The sequence below is a fragment of the Ursus maritimus genome, unplaced genomic scaffold (genome assembly GCF_017311325.1).
Source record: "Ursus maritimus isolate PB19 unplaced genomic scaffold, ASM1731132v1 scaffold_19, whole genome shotgun sequence".
NCBI classification, from domain to species: Eukaryota; Metazoa; Chordata; class Mammalia; order Carnivora; family Ursidae; genus Ursus; species Ursus maritimus.
In genome coordinates this window covers 49,912,707-49,928,987 of record NW_024424341.1, presented here as the reverse complement: position 1 = coordinate 49,928,987, position 16,281 = coordinate 49,912,707, and the positions used below count along the sequence as shown (strand labels likewise).

Here is a 16,281-nt window from a genome sequence, read left to right as displayed (position 1 = left end):
GCAGTCCAGACTTCTAGCGAGGTGGTCCCCAGGAGACCCCGTGATGCTTGGCTAACAATCCCTTGTTCTGTCGGTGACACACAGTGCCCGACCAACAGTACCCCTCCCGAAGCTCCTACGTACCCCAGCTCCCCACCTCGCCTGACAACAACACTGATGACCTCCAGTGTAGACTGCCCCCAACTTCCCAACACTGGGGGAAACCCCCCACCAGCCCCGGTGCGCCCAGGCTCACATTTCTTCTCGGGGAAGCCATTGCCTGTTGCAGGGACAGTGCTGGGGCTGCTGCCGCCGGGTGGGTGGGGGTGCTGGTGCTGGCGGCGGGCGGGCAGCGTGCTGGAGGGGAAGGCGCAGGTGCTGGTGAATAGCACGTCACTGGGGAGGCCCGGCTCCAGGCTGGCAGGGTTGGCAAAGCTGGGCTCCCGCCGCCCGCTGCACAGACTCTCGTCAGACAGCGTCCGCTGCAGGCTCTTGTGTGGTGACTGTTGACGAGACAGGGACAGTCATGGGGCGCGGTCATGGCCTGGCTCCTGGTCATTGTCCTCACAGGTGTCTTCCCATCCCAGACAGCTGTGCGTCTTACCCACCCAGCATCTCTTTCTGCTCAAAGCACCTCAAGTTTCCCCTGGGGATACCTCCTCTCCTCCTCCCTCCCCTCCTGCTCCTGGCCCTCTCGAGGCCATCGCCACCCTCCTGCTCTTGGTAAGGTTAGGGAAGGTGGTGTGACCTAAGCTGGCCTTATGGGAGCCAGTCCTTGGTGGGGACCACTGGAGACAGCTTGGTCCCAGAAGAGTATGGCCAACCAGGAGTAGGCGGGGACAAGAATGAAGAGAAGCAGTGTCGAGGGATTAAGGGAGCCTTATGTTTCCCCTGCCTTTGGGTAACAAGAGCCTGAATTTCCCCAGGGAACCCCACCCCCACTCTTGGTCCACAAGGTTTGGGTGGGAGGAAGCTGCTTCCACTCTGGGCCCCAGGAGAGGGACATGAGAGCCAGTAAGAGCATCCCTTTCCAGTCACGTGAGCTACCCTAGAGAGGAATGAATCCTCTACATGCCTGCCAAGGCTGGCTTATGCTGTGATTTGGCCCCTAATTTGACGACCTGACTCCTGGCTATGAAGCCACATACACCAAAATGGGGCTGGCAGGTGCCGCAGGTGGAGGCCACAGGCAGGAAGCTCTGTCCTGCTCCTGCGCCCTCCTCCCGCGCACTCCCATGGCTACCGGCCCGCCCGATACTACATACTCCTGCATCTCTCTCCTGCTCGGGCACCAGGTTGTCCATGATGATGAGCTTTTTCAGGTCGTCCTCAATGGTGGATTTGTAGTTCTTCCGTGGGGAGCGGAGGTCTCGGAGGGATGCCCTCAGCCGTGGCTGCCCGAAGACGTTTTTCGTATTGGTGTCCACCTGCCTGGAATGAGAGGATTGGGGTCAGAGGGGCCTTGCAGAAGCTCATGCTGCTTCTCAAAGCGGTCCTGACCCAAGAAGGCTGGCTGCCCCCTTCACCCGCTGGAAGTGAGCCGGAAGAGGGATCACATTTATTCTCTCCATTCACTCATCCCACAAGATTTCCTGGGAACCTGCCCTGGGCTGTGCCTGTTCTAGGCGGGGGACACACAACAGTGAATATGGAGCTGACCTCCAGTCACGGAGATCCACAATGAATAAATGAACAGAAAGAGAGATCCCATAAGGTGGGGCAGAGGGAGGAGCTCTGAAGAAAAATAAAGCCAGGTAAACGGGTGGGGATCAGTGGGGATGGAGCATGGCTCTTCTAAGGGGGTGAGAGCAAAGAAGAACACTCCAGGTGGAAGGAAGCAGGTGCTGGGCTCTGAGGGGGTCAAGCCTGGTGAGTGAGGAGTGGAGGAGGCCCATGGGTTGGTGATGAGTGAGGGGACAGGGAAGGGATGAGTGGTGCAAGGTCAAGTCTGGGAGGGGACGGGACAGACCTCGCAGGAACTCATGAGCCACAGAGGACACCTGGGACTGCCTTTGGGATGGAAGCCTCTGAGATTCTGAGCGGGTGAGTGTGAGGTCCTGATCTGTGTTTTATTTTTTTTTAATTTTTTATTTATTTTTTAAAAGATTTTATTTATTTATTTGACAGAGATAGAGACAGCCAGCGAGAGAGGGAACACAAGCAGGGGGAGTGGGAGAGGAAGAAGCAGGCTCATAGCAGAAGAGCCTGATGTGGGGCTCGAGCCCATAACACCAGGATCACGCCCTGAGCCGAAGGCAGACGCTTAACGCCTGTGCCACCCAGGCGCCCCTGATCTGTGTTTTAGAAGGATCACTCTGGTGGCTGGACAGAACAGACACCCTCACAGAAGCGGGGCCAAGCATGGGGGGAGAGAGATTGTGAGAAAGTTCCTGCAGTTGTTCAGGTGGGATGAGGGTGGCCCAGACCAAGGTTTCCAATCGCAGAAGAGGGATGGGGTCTCGGGCTCTCATAGAGGGATAATCTCCTGGCAGTCAGGGCCCCATGGTGAATGTGGGGCCACAGACAGCAGACCTCTGGCCAAGTGCTCCAGGGTCTGTCGTCAGATGTCCCTAACTTCAGTTTCCTCATCTGTCACGTGGAAAAAGAGAGTTCACGAATCATGGGGTGGCTGGGAGGCTCAAAAGATGAGGCACCTGAACCCTGACCAGGGCCCCGGAGCCCCCTCACTGTCACCACCCCCGGGCTCCCGTTCCAGAAGCTGGTCTGTGAGCCGGGGTCACTCGGATCACCATCTTCTTCAGCACGCAAAGCTGACCCCATAATGCCTTCCAGAACATTCTGCCATCTAAAAGCCATCGAGGCACAGCCTTGGGTTAAAAGCAGGAGCCATGGAGGTGGACAGGCCTGGGTCTGAGTCCCAGCTCTGCCTGTTCCTGCTGTGGGACTGCAGACAGGTGGCCATCTCTCGGACCCTCTGGAGAATGTGCTGACCTCACAGCACTGTGGGGATTGCTGCAAAGTGCCCAGCTGGCACCTTACAGGGTGAACGCTTGGGAAATGGCGGGGGCGGGTGTGTGTGCTCTCGTTAACTGCTGACCCGAGCTGGCCCTGAGCTGCACACACTCCTCTGTCCCCTCTGCTGGCTCTGTGGTCTGTCATCCCCGGCTCCCTGGCCCTCTCCCAGCCACGGTTGGCTCTCCTGGGGCTCTGTGTCCTCCACTCCTGGGACTTCTCCTGAGGCCTCCTCTGGCCTTCTGATCCTGGCTCAGCCTTTAGGCTTAGGCCTTACTTCCCTGGTGAAGATTGGGTCCCTGACCTGAAGTGTCACCAGGAGAGAAATAATGACAGCTAACAGCCCTCACTGTGTACCGGGCCCTGTCCACCATCCAAGGGCTCTGTGTATGCCAACAGAGCCTTGATCTGCACAGCAGCCTTGATTACTATCACCCCCATTTTACAGACAGGAGAGTGAGGTACAAGGAGACTAAAAAACTATACAATAGGCGTCCAAGGTCACACAGCCTGTGGGAGTGGAGGAGTCAGGATTCCAGCCATGGCCACCAGGCTGCAGAGCCCACATGTGTCACCTCCATATCTGACTGCTGTGCTTGTATCACAGACATGGCATAAAAATGATGTACACAGGGCGCCTGGGGGGCTCAGTCAGTTGTGTCTGACTCCTGACTTCAGCTCAGGTCATGATCTCAGGGTCGTGGGATCGAGCCCCACGTTGGACTCCACGCTCAGAGAGGAGTCAAGTTTGAGATTCTCCCTCTCCCTCTGCTTCTACCCCAATCCCTCAAATAAATAATAAATAAATAAAATCTTAAAAAAAAAAAGATGTATAGTGTGTGGGGAGCATAATCACATTTGGTTTAGTAATACCCTTTTAAATGCAGAGGAAAAGTTCTGGGGAAATTATGAACAATGGTATGTGACCCCTGGGAGGTCAGGAGTCCCTTTAGTAAGTGGAAAGATGGGACTGTCACTTTTCATCTGATACCTTTCTTTCTTTTTTTTTTTTTTTTTAAGATTTTATTTATTTATTTGACAGAGAGAGACAGCCAGTGAACATAAGCAGGGGGAGTGGAAGAGGAAGAAGCAGGCTCATATAGCGGAGGAGCCTGACATGGGGCTCGATCCCAGAACTCCAGGATCACGCCCTGAGCCTAAGGCAGACGCTTAACGACTGAGCCACCCAGGCGCCCCTTCGTCTGATACCTTTCTGAACTGTCTCAATTTATTTTACCACAATCACGTGCCAGAACAGTCCTCATCATTTTAAAACCTAGTTTTTAAAAAAGGCAACACCTGGAATTTATCGATATTTTGTAACTCAAGAAAGAAAAAGTCTTTGGACCCAGGAAGAAAGACGATGTCTAGGGCTCCTGAGCATTTTGAAGTGTGCGTCCTTCTCATTTTTCTCAGCTGCCACCTTGGGGTTTTAACAAAAGAAGGAAGAGAGGCTGGCGAGTTTTTTCCTGTCAGGTCGTAGTCCTCCCCAAATTAGAATCCCAGGTCTAGGGTAATTCTGGCTTCATTACAGTGTTCTCTGAAGTGTGTTCTCTGGGCAAATGAAAAGCTTTAGAGCCCAAAGAGAGATATACACAGAGAAACAGAGGAAGAGCATACACCCCAATGTGTACATGGTTCCTCCCCTGGGAGCTGGAAAGGGGCTTAGCCCTCCCTCTTCCAAAGGGATTTCACAGTTTTCCAGAAACCCCTGCAAGGAGCTGGGTGGAGTGTGTGAGTCAGTGCAGGGCATGTCCCGTGCTGTGCCCACCTCCCCTGGAAAGGGAGCAGGCAGGGACTTCAGCTTATCTATGGCAAGAAAGGGACACTATTTATGAGGCTGGCCCTCCGGGAGGGGCGCAAAACCACCTGTGGAACACTTTCAGACGTGCACGCTCTTGACCCTCGGGGCTCTACTTCTGGGCGTGTGTCCTTCAGAAAGGCCCAGGTGAACCTACGTGTGCCAAGTATATGGCAACGTTTAATGGGGTCCTGTCTGTGAAGCAAACACAGAATTGGTCCGCAGGGGAAGGGTGAGGCCCCACAGAATCAGGCCATCTAGCTGTTAAACAGAAGTGGAGCCGATGCATGTGACACAGAAAGAGGTTCTCCCAGATATGTCACAGGAATAAAGAAGCAGTATGTACAGTGTGAAATCGTTTTTAGAGAACAAAGCTTACACATAGCTTAGTTTGATATATTAAAATTTACCAAACTCTCAGCTCCAAAAGATGGGTATGTTGGGGGATTCTTAAAAATGTGCCTCACCACAGCCCATGAAATCCTTGACAGTCTGCCCTGCCCTGCCGCTGCCCTCATCTCCTCCCACACAGGTCTCCCAATTCTCCTTTAGCATGCCAGGCACGGTCCTGCCCCAGGGCCTTTACACTGGCTGTTCTGTCTGCCTAGAGTTGCCCTCCCCAGCATTCCCCATGAATGGCAGCTTCTCTTCTACCCAGCTTATCTCAGATGTTGCCTCCTCAGGGAGGCCTCCCCTGACCACTCAAACTTCTGGTGTCCCCTCCCAGCTCGGGTGTGCTCGATCACGTAATCCCGTGTGCTGCTTCACTGTGTTCATCTCCTGGTGGCTTGTCACAGGCACTTGTGTGTTTGTGGTTCCACTCCCACCTCAACTGCAGCCTTCGGTTCTGTGTTGGGACAAGGCCCGCCACGTTGTGAGCAGTCCGAAGCAGCTGTTCAACGTGAGTCACACGGAATCAACCTTCCCTCCAACCAACCCACCAACCCACTTCCCTACCTACCTCCTTCCTTTCAACCTTCCTCTCTCCCTTTTAAAAAAAAATTTATTTAAGTAATCTCTACAGCCAATGTGGGACTCGAACTCACAACCCTGAGATCAAGAGTCTTATGGTCCTCTGACTGAGCCAGCCAGGTGTCCCTCTTCCTTCCTTTTACAAGAAGCTTCAATGACTTTAATAAAAGAGGAGAAAGGACAGAGATATTTTAAAAAGTTGAGCCAAAAGAACACAAGCATTTCTCCCCTCTCTGTTTAATTCTGTGTTCATTTGCTAAAATCGCCTTCCCAGCTCCCAGGACTTCCAGCATTCTAACGGGCCCTCGTGATTCTGCGGTCGAAGGCTGGCTTGCCAGAACACATCCGGCTGCAACGTCCTGCCCCCACCCTCAGTCCCGCACACATCCCCTCCACTGCAGGCCTGCCTCCCTCAGTGCGCCGCTGGGATGTGTCTGAAGGGGGAAAGTATGCTGGAATTCAGTTTGCAGTGTCAAATCGATTGTTTTTGCTCTTATTCTCTTTCTTCTGGAAGAACTTCCCGTTGTAGTTTCTAAATGGCAAATTCTAAGCAATAATGTAAAATGGCATTAACTCTAGGTTAACAAAACCAACCAGACTGGGCTTGTACATTCTGAATTCTGATCCGTTTCCTTTTTCTCAAGATCTCGGGTACCCCCATGATTGTGAAAACCTGATGACCCCTGAGGACAAAACAGACTGCTCTCGGACTGTTCAAAAGGATGAGCTCACCTTTCACCTTCTCTGTGCTAATATGGTAACTGTCCCCAAGATATGAGCAAGTGAAAAAGGCAGACGTTAGAGACAGGGAGCCACGCTGGCCAAGGGAATCCCATGGGCTTGTCATGGTTGGAACACTTCAGGATGGATGCGGAAGAAATGAAGGCCATGGTTGCGTCTGGGCGGGGGGAGGCTGGATGGCTGGGGGCCAGGGGAGGGAGAGAGGCTGGTTTTGCGCCGCAAATCCTCTGGGACTAGTTCGGTTTTTATCCTGGGCATGGTTTACCTTTCACAATGCAAATGAAGAGAACACCCGGAAGGATGTGCTTTCTCTCCGGGTTCTTACCAAGAGCACCGGACAGCATCTCTGATTTGCCCGTGTTGCCTGAACTTGGATTTGGCCCTGTTGTGGAATTACACCACTTACAGTAGAAAACAAAGGCAGACAACTTACAAAGAAGGCTCTGCAGTAAGGTCCCAGACTCCTTCTTCCTGTGACAGGAGGGCCAGAGGTGGACGGCGACCAATGGCTCCGACATGGCTGGGCCTGATTCCAGCTGACTCTGGGCTCTGGCCTCCAACTGGGGCGGCTCCCTTGGGGCCAAGTTAATTAAGCTAATTAGCACCACTGTCGGCCTGTCTGGGCTGGGGCTGTGCCGACGTGGCTGGTGAGGACATGCAGCAGGGCTGCACCTCAGGTGGCAGGCGGCTATTCCTGGAAGGACAGCTGGGAGAGGCCTGTAGGAGCAGGGGAGCTGAGTGGGGGCTGCCCTGCTATGAGGTGGGGACGTTGGGGAGAGGCCTTTCCTCGCTCCTTCCATGGCTGCACGGAGCTGGACCTAAGTCCAAGGAAGGAAGGAGCCCGAATGCCAGGTGCCAACCACGAGACAGCCGTGCCGTCAGCCCAGTCAACAGTGACTGGGTATTTCCCTATGACTCGCTGAAATCCTCACGTCACCTCTGGAATGTAGGGACTCCTGTCTTCCCCTTTTGAACCTGGGGAAACTGAGGCACAGTGGGTTGAGAACACTCAGAATCCATACGTGCTGGGTGCTCTGAGGCACCTCAAGATTCACTCCTAAGGGAAGTGGTGCTGGATGTGCACGGTTCGTGGTAGCAAGGGCTCCCAGTGACGTGGGCCCTTACCCCAGAGGCTGGTGTGTCTCGTGTGCGGCCACACTGTTTCCTCATGGCAGCCGTGAGACGCAGCTTCTACCATCACCTCAGCCCACAGGTGAAGGCTAGCGCTGCCGAGAGGTTCTGACACACAGTGCTGGTGGAGGTGGGATGCGAACCGAGTGGTGGGACTCAGGGACTGCTCTGGACTGCGGGTTTCGTAACAGCAGTGACAAAGCTCACGTCCCGAGTGCTCACTCGCTCCTGGGCCCCGGGCAGCCTTCACACACGTGATTTGCTTCACCCCCTCAGCGGTGCTGCATGAGGACGCTTGGGGCCTGGGTCCTCAGCTGTGACCTGGGGGCTGGCCCTCCCATCCACTACTCCACACTTAAAGGCTGGGCCCAGAGTCTGTGGGGCCAGGGGCCAGTGGGGCCTAACCATGTGTATCTCACAACAGCCCTACGTGGTGGGGCTGACTGGATTAACACTCAGAGAGAAGTATGGGGCCATTTTCTGGAAGAGCAGAGGCCTGTTCTTGGCTGTGCCTACCTTGTGAAGGAGGCTTCTCAGGGTGGCCCAGGGACTACTAGCCCATAGGGGCATCTCCAGCCCTGCAGTTGGGGCGAGACTGGCCCGTTGAGGAGGTGATGCCCAAGAGAGCTGAGGGCTGCTGGCTCCGCCTCCAACCCGCTGGGCTCCAGCCTGGCCCCTCCTGTCAGAAGGGAAACCTGTCGGCCCAGTCACACCTCACCTGCTAAGCCCTGTGCAGCTCCAACATAGCGCTGGGGCCTCGAATGGATTAACTCATTAAATCCTCACAACCCTGGAGCTAGGGACGACTGTCATCCCAGGTTAAAGAGAGGGAAGCTGAGAGGCTAGGGTGGGGGTAAACAGCCAATGGATTCCCATCCTGACCCTCAAGCTGTTCTGCCCTCTAATGGCAGGAAGAAGGCAGGCCAATGAATTAATGAGTCCTGGGACAAAGTGGCCAAAATGGGGCTGTCTGGCCATCCCTGAGGCAGAGGTGCTGGCCTGTCCCTCCCCAAGTGTTGACCAGGGCCTGCCGCAGAGAGGCCGAGCGTGGGAGACAGAGCACAGATTCTCCGTCCTTTACTAACTTACTCCGTTGTTTGGTCAACTACTGCATGCGCTCCGATACAGAGACTGTCCCCTCCAAGAAATCAGTCCTCGGGAAATAGGAGTCACTGCACTGGACAGGAGTCCTCCTTGGGTCTTTATATGATGAGATGCTCTGTTAGTTACCTAGCTGGGTGTGGATCCTAGTTCTGCCACTTCTGGCTGTGGACCTGGCTATGTACTTCTAACTGTGCCTCAGTTTCTCCATCTGGAAATGGGGATAAGAACGAGATTCCTCACTAGTGGGGTTGCCGGAGGGTCACTGGGGCCAGGTCTGTACAGCCCCAGCAGTGCAGCCGGGCTGGTCCCTGACTGAAATCAATGACACAGGAAGCAAAGAAAATAGATTTGGGACTTACTCCTGGTGGGGGTGGGGGATAAGCTCATAATATGTGGTGACCTTGTGGGGACAAATCACAAAACCAATAAGCATAGTATTTGCTGTGATTAACCTTACCTAACCGAGTGAATCGGGCAAGTGACGTAACCATTCCGTACCTCAATTTTTCTTATCTGGAAAATGGGATGCAAAGTACTTACATCTCCTTGTTCTACAGTGAGGATTAAATGAGTCAATTGTAGGCTTATGACAGTACTTGGTAAAGTAGGTATTAACATACGCAGGTAAATAAGTTATGCAAATGAGCTCCTGAGCCTTGGGATAAAATTTCAGTGACAGCTTCATATACGGGAAAAAAAAAGTATGTTTAACCTCAAATAATTTAGCTTGAAGATGATATTTTCTGGAAAACTAGGTTAGGTGACTCAGAAGGATCTTTTAACAATGAAAAAGACACTATCTCCAAAACGCTCAGAGAGAGTCTGAATAAAACAGCTTTATGAAATGGGAGTATGTGGACAAAAGCAGTTCTAAATTAACACATTACCTTCCACGTGTGATTTAGAAAATGTATCTGTAAGGGGCGCCTGGCTGGCTCAGTCTGTGGACAGTGTGATTCTTGATCTTGGGGCTGTGAGTTTGAACCCCATGTTGGGAGCAGAGATTACTTAAAAAAATACAATCTTCAAAAAAATGTACCTATAATTAAATATTATAAGAAGCCATGAAACTATTTTATGTGTGGTCCCAAATATTTTATATATTAATTTATATGTTAATATTAACTTATTATATATATTTATATATTTAGTTTACATATATTTATAAACACCTAGGGGCACCTTGGTGGCTCAGTCGGTTAAGCGTCTGCTTTTGGCTCAAGTCATGTTCCTGGGGTCTTGGGATTGAGCCCCGCACTGGGTTCCATGCTCAGTCTGCTTCTCCCTCTGCCTCTCCCCCTACTCACACACTCTCTCTCTCAAATAAATAAAATCTTTAAAATAAACAAACACATCTATAAAAAGTCTTGTTTGAATTTTATCATGGAGAAAAGGGGGTTTTTGTTTGTTTAGGGTTATTATACATCCAGGCATATTTTCTGAGTACCTACTATGTACTGGGCCCTGGATGGGGCTCACAGTATCTCTGCTTCCCCAGAATTCTCAGTCCACTGTGGGGGACAGAGAGGAGGCAAGCCACTAGGTCTGATGTGCCTGGGACAGGTGCCGGGGCAGGGAAGAAGCATGCGGTCAGTGGAAGGTGAACCCGGTGTGGGCTTGAACGAGCTTCCCCAAGGCTGGCGTGTCTGTGTTAAGACCTCAGAGGTGGTGTTATGGGTCCCTTCCAAAAAGACGTTGAAGTACGAACCCCAAGTATCTGAGTGTGACCTTATTTGGAAACAGAGTCTTTACAGTAACCAAAGCAAAATGAGGTCATTAGGATGGACCCTAATCCACGGACTGGTGTCCTTATCCACAGGGGAGATGCCAACACAGAGGCACACGTACAGGGAGGGTGCCGCGTGAAGATGAGGGCAGAGGACGGGGAGCCGCATCTACCGGCCAAGGAATCCCACACATGGCCCGCGATCACCAGCCGCTGGGAGAGCGGCCGGAACAGATCCCCTCACAGCCCTCAGAAGGAGCCAAGCCCGCCAACACCACGATCCTGGACGTCTGACCTCCAGAACTGTGACACAATTCATCTTTGGAGTCGAGCACGGGCCTGTGGCACTCGTGAGGGCCGCCCTAGCGCGCACGCGGGGGAAGGGCGGCTAGAGCAGCTGCCACACGGGAGAGCCTAATGGGGTCCGTGGGGCCTGCCCCTCTGGCCACCCTAAACAGTGGGGGCCTTGCAGTACCTCACGGGGTTGTGGTGAGATCAAAACGAGATGCGTGGCTCATGCGTTCACTGAAGAGCCACCCAGAACGCCAGGCTTATGACCGAGACAGTGGCACCTGCCTTCCAGGGGAACAGAGAAAAGTGACACGGTGGCAGCAGGGTACATACAGTCAGGAGGCCCCATCTGAGGAGGTGGCAACAGACCAAGCCCCCCAAGATGGACGCAAAATCTGGAGGAAGAACACTCCAGGCATTAGAGAACCCCTACAACGGCCCTGAGGTTGGCCTGGCCGTGGCAAGCAGGAGGAGAAGTGCAGTGCAGGCCGGTGGAGTAGAGAGAGCGAGGGGCAGAGCAGCAGGAGGGGAGGGCAGGGGGAAAGGAGGCCGATTGTGCAGGGTCTGGGCAAAGCACATGCCGCACCAATGCCTGGTACCATTGGTGTGCTTGGATCATCCGTCCCGGGAGTGGGGGAAGCTGCTGGAGGTTTTGCTCAGGAGAGCAGAGGCTCAGAGCCTGGGGCTGGCAGTGATGTCTGTGAACTGGATTCTTGGTGTGAGCTCCCCAGGCTTGCCTGCCGACGTTTGCAGGTACCCGTTTCTCTCTCCTGACACCTTTCTGCTTCTGAGCTCTGTGTCACCCACACATCTGAATGGACCATCCAGGTCATGAAAGACATTACAGAGAACCGGACGGAGGAGAGCAGAAGCTCCTCTCCCCTGGAACCAGCTCTATCCCTTACCAGCTGTTGTGACTCTGGGCCTCAGTTGCCATATCTGTGAAATGGGGTGAATAATAGATCCACCTCACGGAGCTGTTGTGAGGATTCAGGGAATTAATTCACATCTACGCGAGCTGAGAACCGAGACTTTTACACAGTGAGCACTAAGTAAATATGAGATACCGTATTCTTCTAACTTAAAACAGAAATCCTTCCCTAATGCATATTCCTCTCTTCTCTTTTGCTTTACAGCAAAATGCCTTAAATGAGCTGAGCACACAGTTTCCTCCAATTCTGCCCTACCCTTCTCTCCTGCACCCTTGAGGGACCTCCATGAGGCTCAAGGCGACGCCAGCTCACAGCCCATCACGCTTGGGGTCCCAGGACGCCGCACTCGCCCAGGCTCCTCCTTATACTCTCTGGACGGTGAGGGCTCTCTTGCCTTGTCCTGCACCTCCCCCTCCTCTCTACCCACACTCTCAGCCTTGGGTGTGCCTCCAGCCTTGTGCCTCTGTGCTGACGACACCCAACTGTCCTCCTGACCTCTCAGCTCCAGACTCCTGACCCGACCGCCTCCTTCATGTCTTCTGTGCCGCTCCCCCAACCAAGCCTGTTCCTCACTCAGTCCCCATCTCAGCTCAAGGCCAGTCTGCCCTTCTGGCTACGGGACCTGGGGTGTTCTTCAACCTCGCCCTTCCTCGCCCTTCCCCGCATTCAGTCTGCCAGCCAAGCCTGGCTGCTTCCCTTTAAGTGTATTCATCCTGAAGCCACCCCCTCTTCTTCCTCGGCCTCCATCCTGCTCTGCCTCCCCCAAACCCGGTCTCCTGCACAGAAGCTCCTTGAAGGCTGTGTCCCTCAGGCTGCCAAGGGATGCTGTGAACACCCAACTCAGGGACCTCTGTCCACAGCTGTACCCATGGCATCTTGCCGAATGAGCAAGTGAGGGGTCACCCTCCTCCCCGCCCAGAGACGCCTGGCTCGGCTCTTGCAGCACCTCACTGGGTGTCCAAGCACTTACTTCTTTGGGTCAGTGAAGGGGAGCGGCCGTGGCGGGGGCTCGTCTGTCCTCTTCCACCCCGTGGGGTGCTTATTGCGTACGGGCTGCTTGGAGAAGAAGGACTTGGGGACGGAGGCGGAGAGCTGGAAGGGGCTGGACTGGGTCAGCTGTGAAGGCCGAGGAGTCTCTGCGCTGGCAGTTTTGTAAACCTGAGCGGGGTAGCCAGCCCTTGAGCTCATGTCACTGCAGAGCAAAAACAAGAGAAATAAACAGTCGAATCCATTCCACATTTCCCAAAAGTGATCTGTTTAAATATACTCTTGGGATACAACAAAGTTCCTTCACACAAGAGAGATACAAATACACTGCTGCTGTGGAAAATTCCAGTATGGAAGTCTGAGCCGAGAGAAGGTGAAGTCGCCCACATGGCCCCTAGTTCCACCCAGGAATGCCCGCTGGCACACGTGTGTCTTTGTGGGAATCCACAAGTCACCACCTGTGGGTGGATGCACCCCGAGATTCCCTATCTCCTGGACACAGCCTACATTAGCTGAAGGTGGGGGTCCCACCTGCCCTAGAGGGATCCAGGGTTTACAATTTGCTCCCTCTCTCACTTGCCTCAACTTTCTCTCCCTTTTCCTATGCGTTACAAATATACACGTGAATACAATTAGGGAGGTAGGAATTTTTTGGGGGGATGAGAATTGCATTTTTATATAACTGGGATCACATTAATATATTGTTCTGTAACTTTTTAAACTTAAAATAGAGCTTGCCAAGGAGCCCTTTCATTCAAATATTTTTTGGAGTCCCTGCTATACATCAGACAATGTTCCCGCTAATCTAATCTAAAACCACAGCTCACCACCCCAAATGCTGGATTCCCACAGCATTCGTGCTGCAGCGAGCCTCACGCTGCTAACCAGAACCCAGCTGCTGGGGACCCGGCTGTTTACTCCCCTGAAACAAAGTGGCTTTCGAAACTTCTCAATAAAATTCCAATCTCACTTCAAGTCAGAGGCATTTAATGAGAAAATTAATGCCTTTGGGGTTAAGTCAACAAATGCTTTTTGAAGGTCAATTTAACAATATGAAAGGGGGGGTACTTTTGACTATGATCAAACAACGAGACCGGCAAATCCTCTCCCCTGAAGCACAAGATTGACAAAACCACCATTTCAGCACTCCGGCCATTGACCAAGGGCATACGACAATCTAAGAGTCATCTATGCTTGAAAAGCTGCTGCACGTCAGGTGAGAAAAGAGGGAATCTGTGGCATTTTGGCAGGGGCTCCTCCCACCCTCCCGCCCAGCTCAGTGCATAAGGACATACGCCGTACCAAAGTCTTTGGGACAGCATCAAGCGTTCGGACATGTGTGGACCCAGAGTTTTGGAAGGAGAAGAGAGAAAAGGGCAGAAGAGCGATTTAAAGAAGTAATGGCTGAAAACTCCCCACATTTGATGCAAAAAATTCACCTACACATAAGAAGCTCCACAAGCCCTAAGCATGGTAAATACAAAGACATTCATATCCAGAAAAAAGCTCGAAGTCAAACAGCGAGATACAAACCTTGAAAACATCAAGAGAAAAAGGATTCATCACATACAAAGAAGCATCAATATGATTAACTGTTGACTTCTTATTTGAAGCAATGGTATGGAATATTTTCAAAGTGCAGAAAGAAAGAAACCACCAGCCAAGAATTCTGTATCTAGCAAAACTACCCTTCACATGTGAAGGCAAAATAAAAATATTCCCTAATAAACAGACTGAGAAATTGATTGCCAACTCATCTGCCTGGTAAGTTAATAAAAGAAGTCCTCAGGCTGAAAGATAATGACTCCAGGGGTGCCGGCTGGCTCAGTCCACGGAGGGTGCGACTCTTGATCTCAGGTTGCAGGTTCAAGCCCCCACATTGGGTGTAGAGATTACTTTTTAAAATATTTACTACTCCTTTAAATTTTTTAAAAAAGATTTTATTTACTTGAGAGAGCAAGCTAAAGAGAGAGCATCAGACAGAGGGAAGGGGGAGAGGGAATTGGAGAGGGAGAAGCAGACTCCCTGACGAGCAGGGAACCGGGACCCTGAGATCATGACCTGAGCTGAAGGCAGCCGCTTAACTGACTGAGCCATCCAGGCGCCCCTAAAAATAAAATCTTAAAAAAAAAGAAGAAAAAGACTCCAGATGGTGACCTGAATCCATACGGAAAAATGAAAGGTCCAAGATGGTAAATTTGTGGGTTAGAATAAGACTATAGATTTATGTTTTCTTATTTCTTCTCTAATTTCCTCAAAGCCATAAGATTGTAAAGGGCAATAAGAATAGCACTATATTGTTGGGCTTATAACATATATGGATGTAATAAAATGACAATAATAGCACAAAGGACAGGGAAGCGAATGTGGCTACACTGGAGAGAAGCTTCTTTCTTTAAAATTGAAAAAAAAATTTTTTTTTTTTGAGAGGTGGGGATGGGGCAGAGGGAGAAAGAGAATCCCAAGCAGGCTCCACGCTGAGGATGACACAGAGCTTGATCTCACGACCCTGAAGATTATGACCTGAGATGAAATCAAGAGTTGGTGCTTAACCAGCTGAGCCCCCCAGGCACCCCTGGAGAAAAGTTTCTATATTTTATTGGAATTAAGTTACTAGATCTGAATTACACTGTTAAGATGCATATTATAATAACAAAAAAAAAAAGTAAAAAAATCAAGAGGAATCCAAACGGTACACTAAAATAAAATTATTTAACACAAAAGGTGGCAGTAAAGGAAGAGCAGAGTGGGGCCTGGGTGGCTTAGTTGGTTAAGCGTCTGATTCTTGATTTGGCTCAGGTCATGATCTCAGGGTCGTGAGATGGAGCCTTGTGTCATGCATGCTCAGTATGGAGTCTGATTGAGATTCTCTCTCCCTCTGACCCTTCCTCTGGTCTCACTCTCTCTCTCTCTCTCAAATAAAATCTTAAAAAAAAAAAAAAAAAGGAAGAAAAGCAAGAAAGACAGTAACCATATAGAAAACAGCAAAATGGGGAATGTAAATCCAATTATTATCAACGATTTCTCTAAATGTGAATGTTTCAACACCCGAATCCAAAGACAGAGATTGTCAGACTGGATTAAAAGAAGCGAGCTCTGATCAGATATGCTTTCTAAGATTTAGCAACATCTATTAATGGGACCACAGGTACAAACTGGTGGGGGGATGCCCAGGGAGCCATGGAATGGACATCAGGGTGGTCAGGCGGCCTCCCCAGAGAGCCAGCGGCACCTGAGCTGAGAACTCAAGGATGAGTAGTGTCAGTCTAACATCTGACCTCCCAGAAATTCGTGCCACAGAAAAGCTTGCACAAATACTTGTGGGCACATACGAGGATGGTCACTGTAGTGCTGTGTGTAATTGAGAAAGTCAGGGGCACCTGGCTGGCTTGGTAGAAGGGGTATGTGACTCCTAATCACAGGGCTGAGGGTTCGAGCCCCACACTGGGTGTAGAAATTACTTAAGACAATAAATAAAAACTTAGAAAGAAAGAAAGAAACAAAGAAAGAAAGAAAGAAAGCAAGCTAGTTAAACCTGGCCTGGATGTCTTCTAACGGGATTAATAGATGTTCCAAGCACACCCTGATGATCAAAAACAATGTAGCCAGTTCGGGGCGCGTGGGGGGCTCAGTCAGCTGAGTGT

General features: G+C 51.4%; 1 protein-coding gene across 1 annotated transcript in view; it reads right to left on the bottom strand.

The window, feature by feature from the left end:
* The window catches only part of SIPA1L3 (signal induced proliferation associated 1 like 3), a 96,169-nt gene that overhangs the window by 12,872 nt on the left and 67,016 nt on the right, over window positions 1-16,281 (bottom strand). Inside the window, exons 14-16 of the mRNA XM_040633909.1 lie at window positions 12,621-12,842; window positions 1,245-1,410; window positions 236-482 (exon numbers count right to left, since the gene is read on the bottom strand). Coding sequence (XP_040489843.1) covers window positions 236-482; window positions 1,245-1,410; window positions 12,621-12,842 — 635 coding nt within the window. The remainder of the gene's footprint in view (window positions 1-235; window positions 483-1,244; window positions 1,411-12,620; window positions 12,843-16,281) is intronic.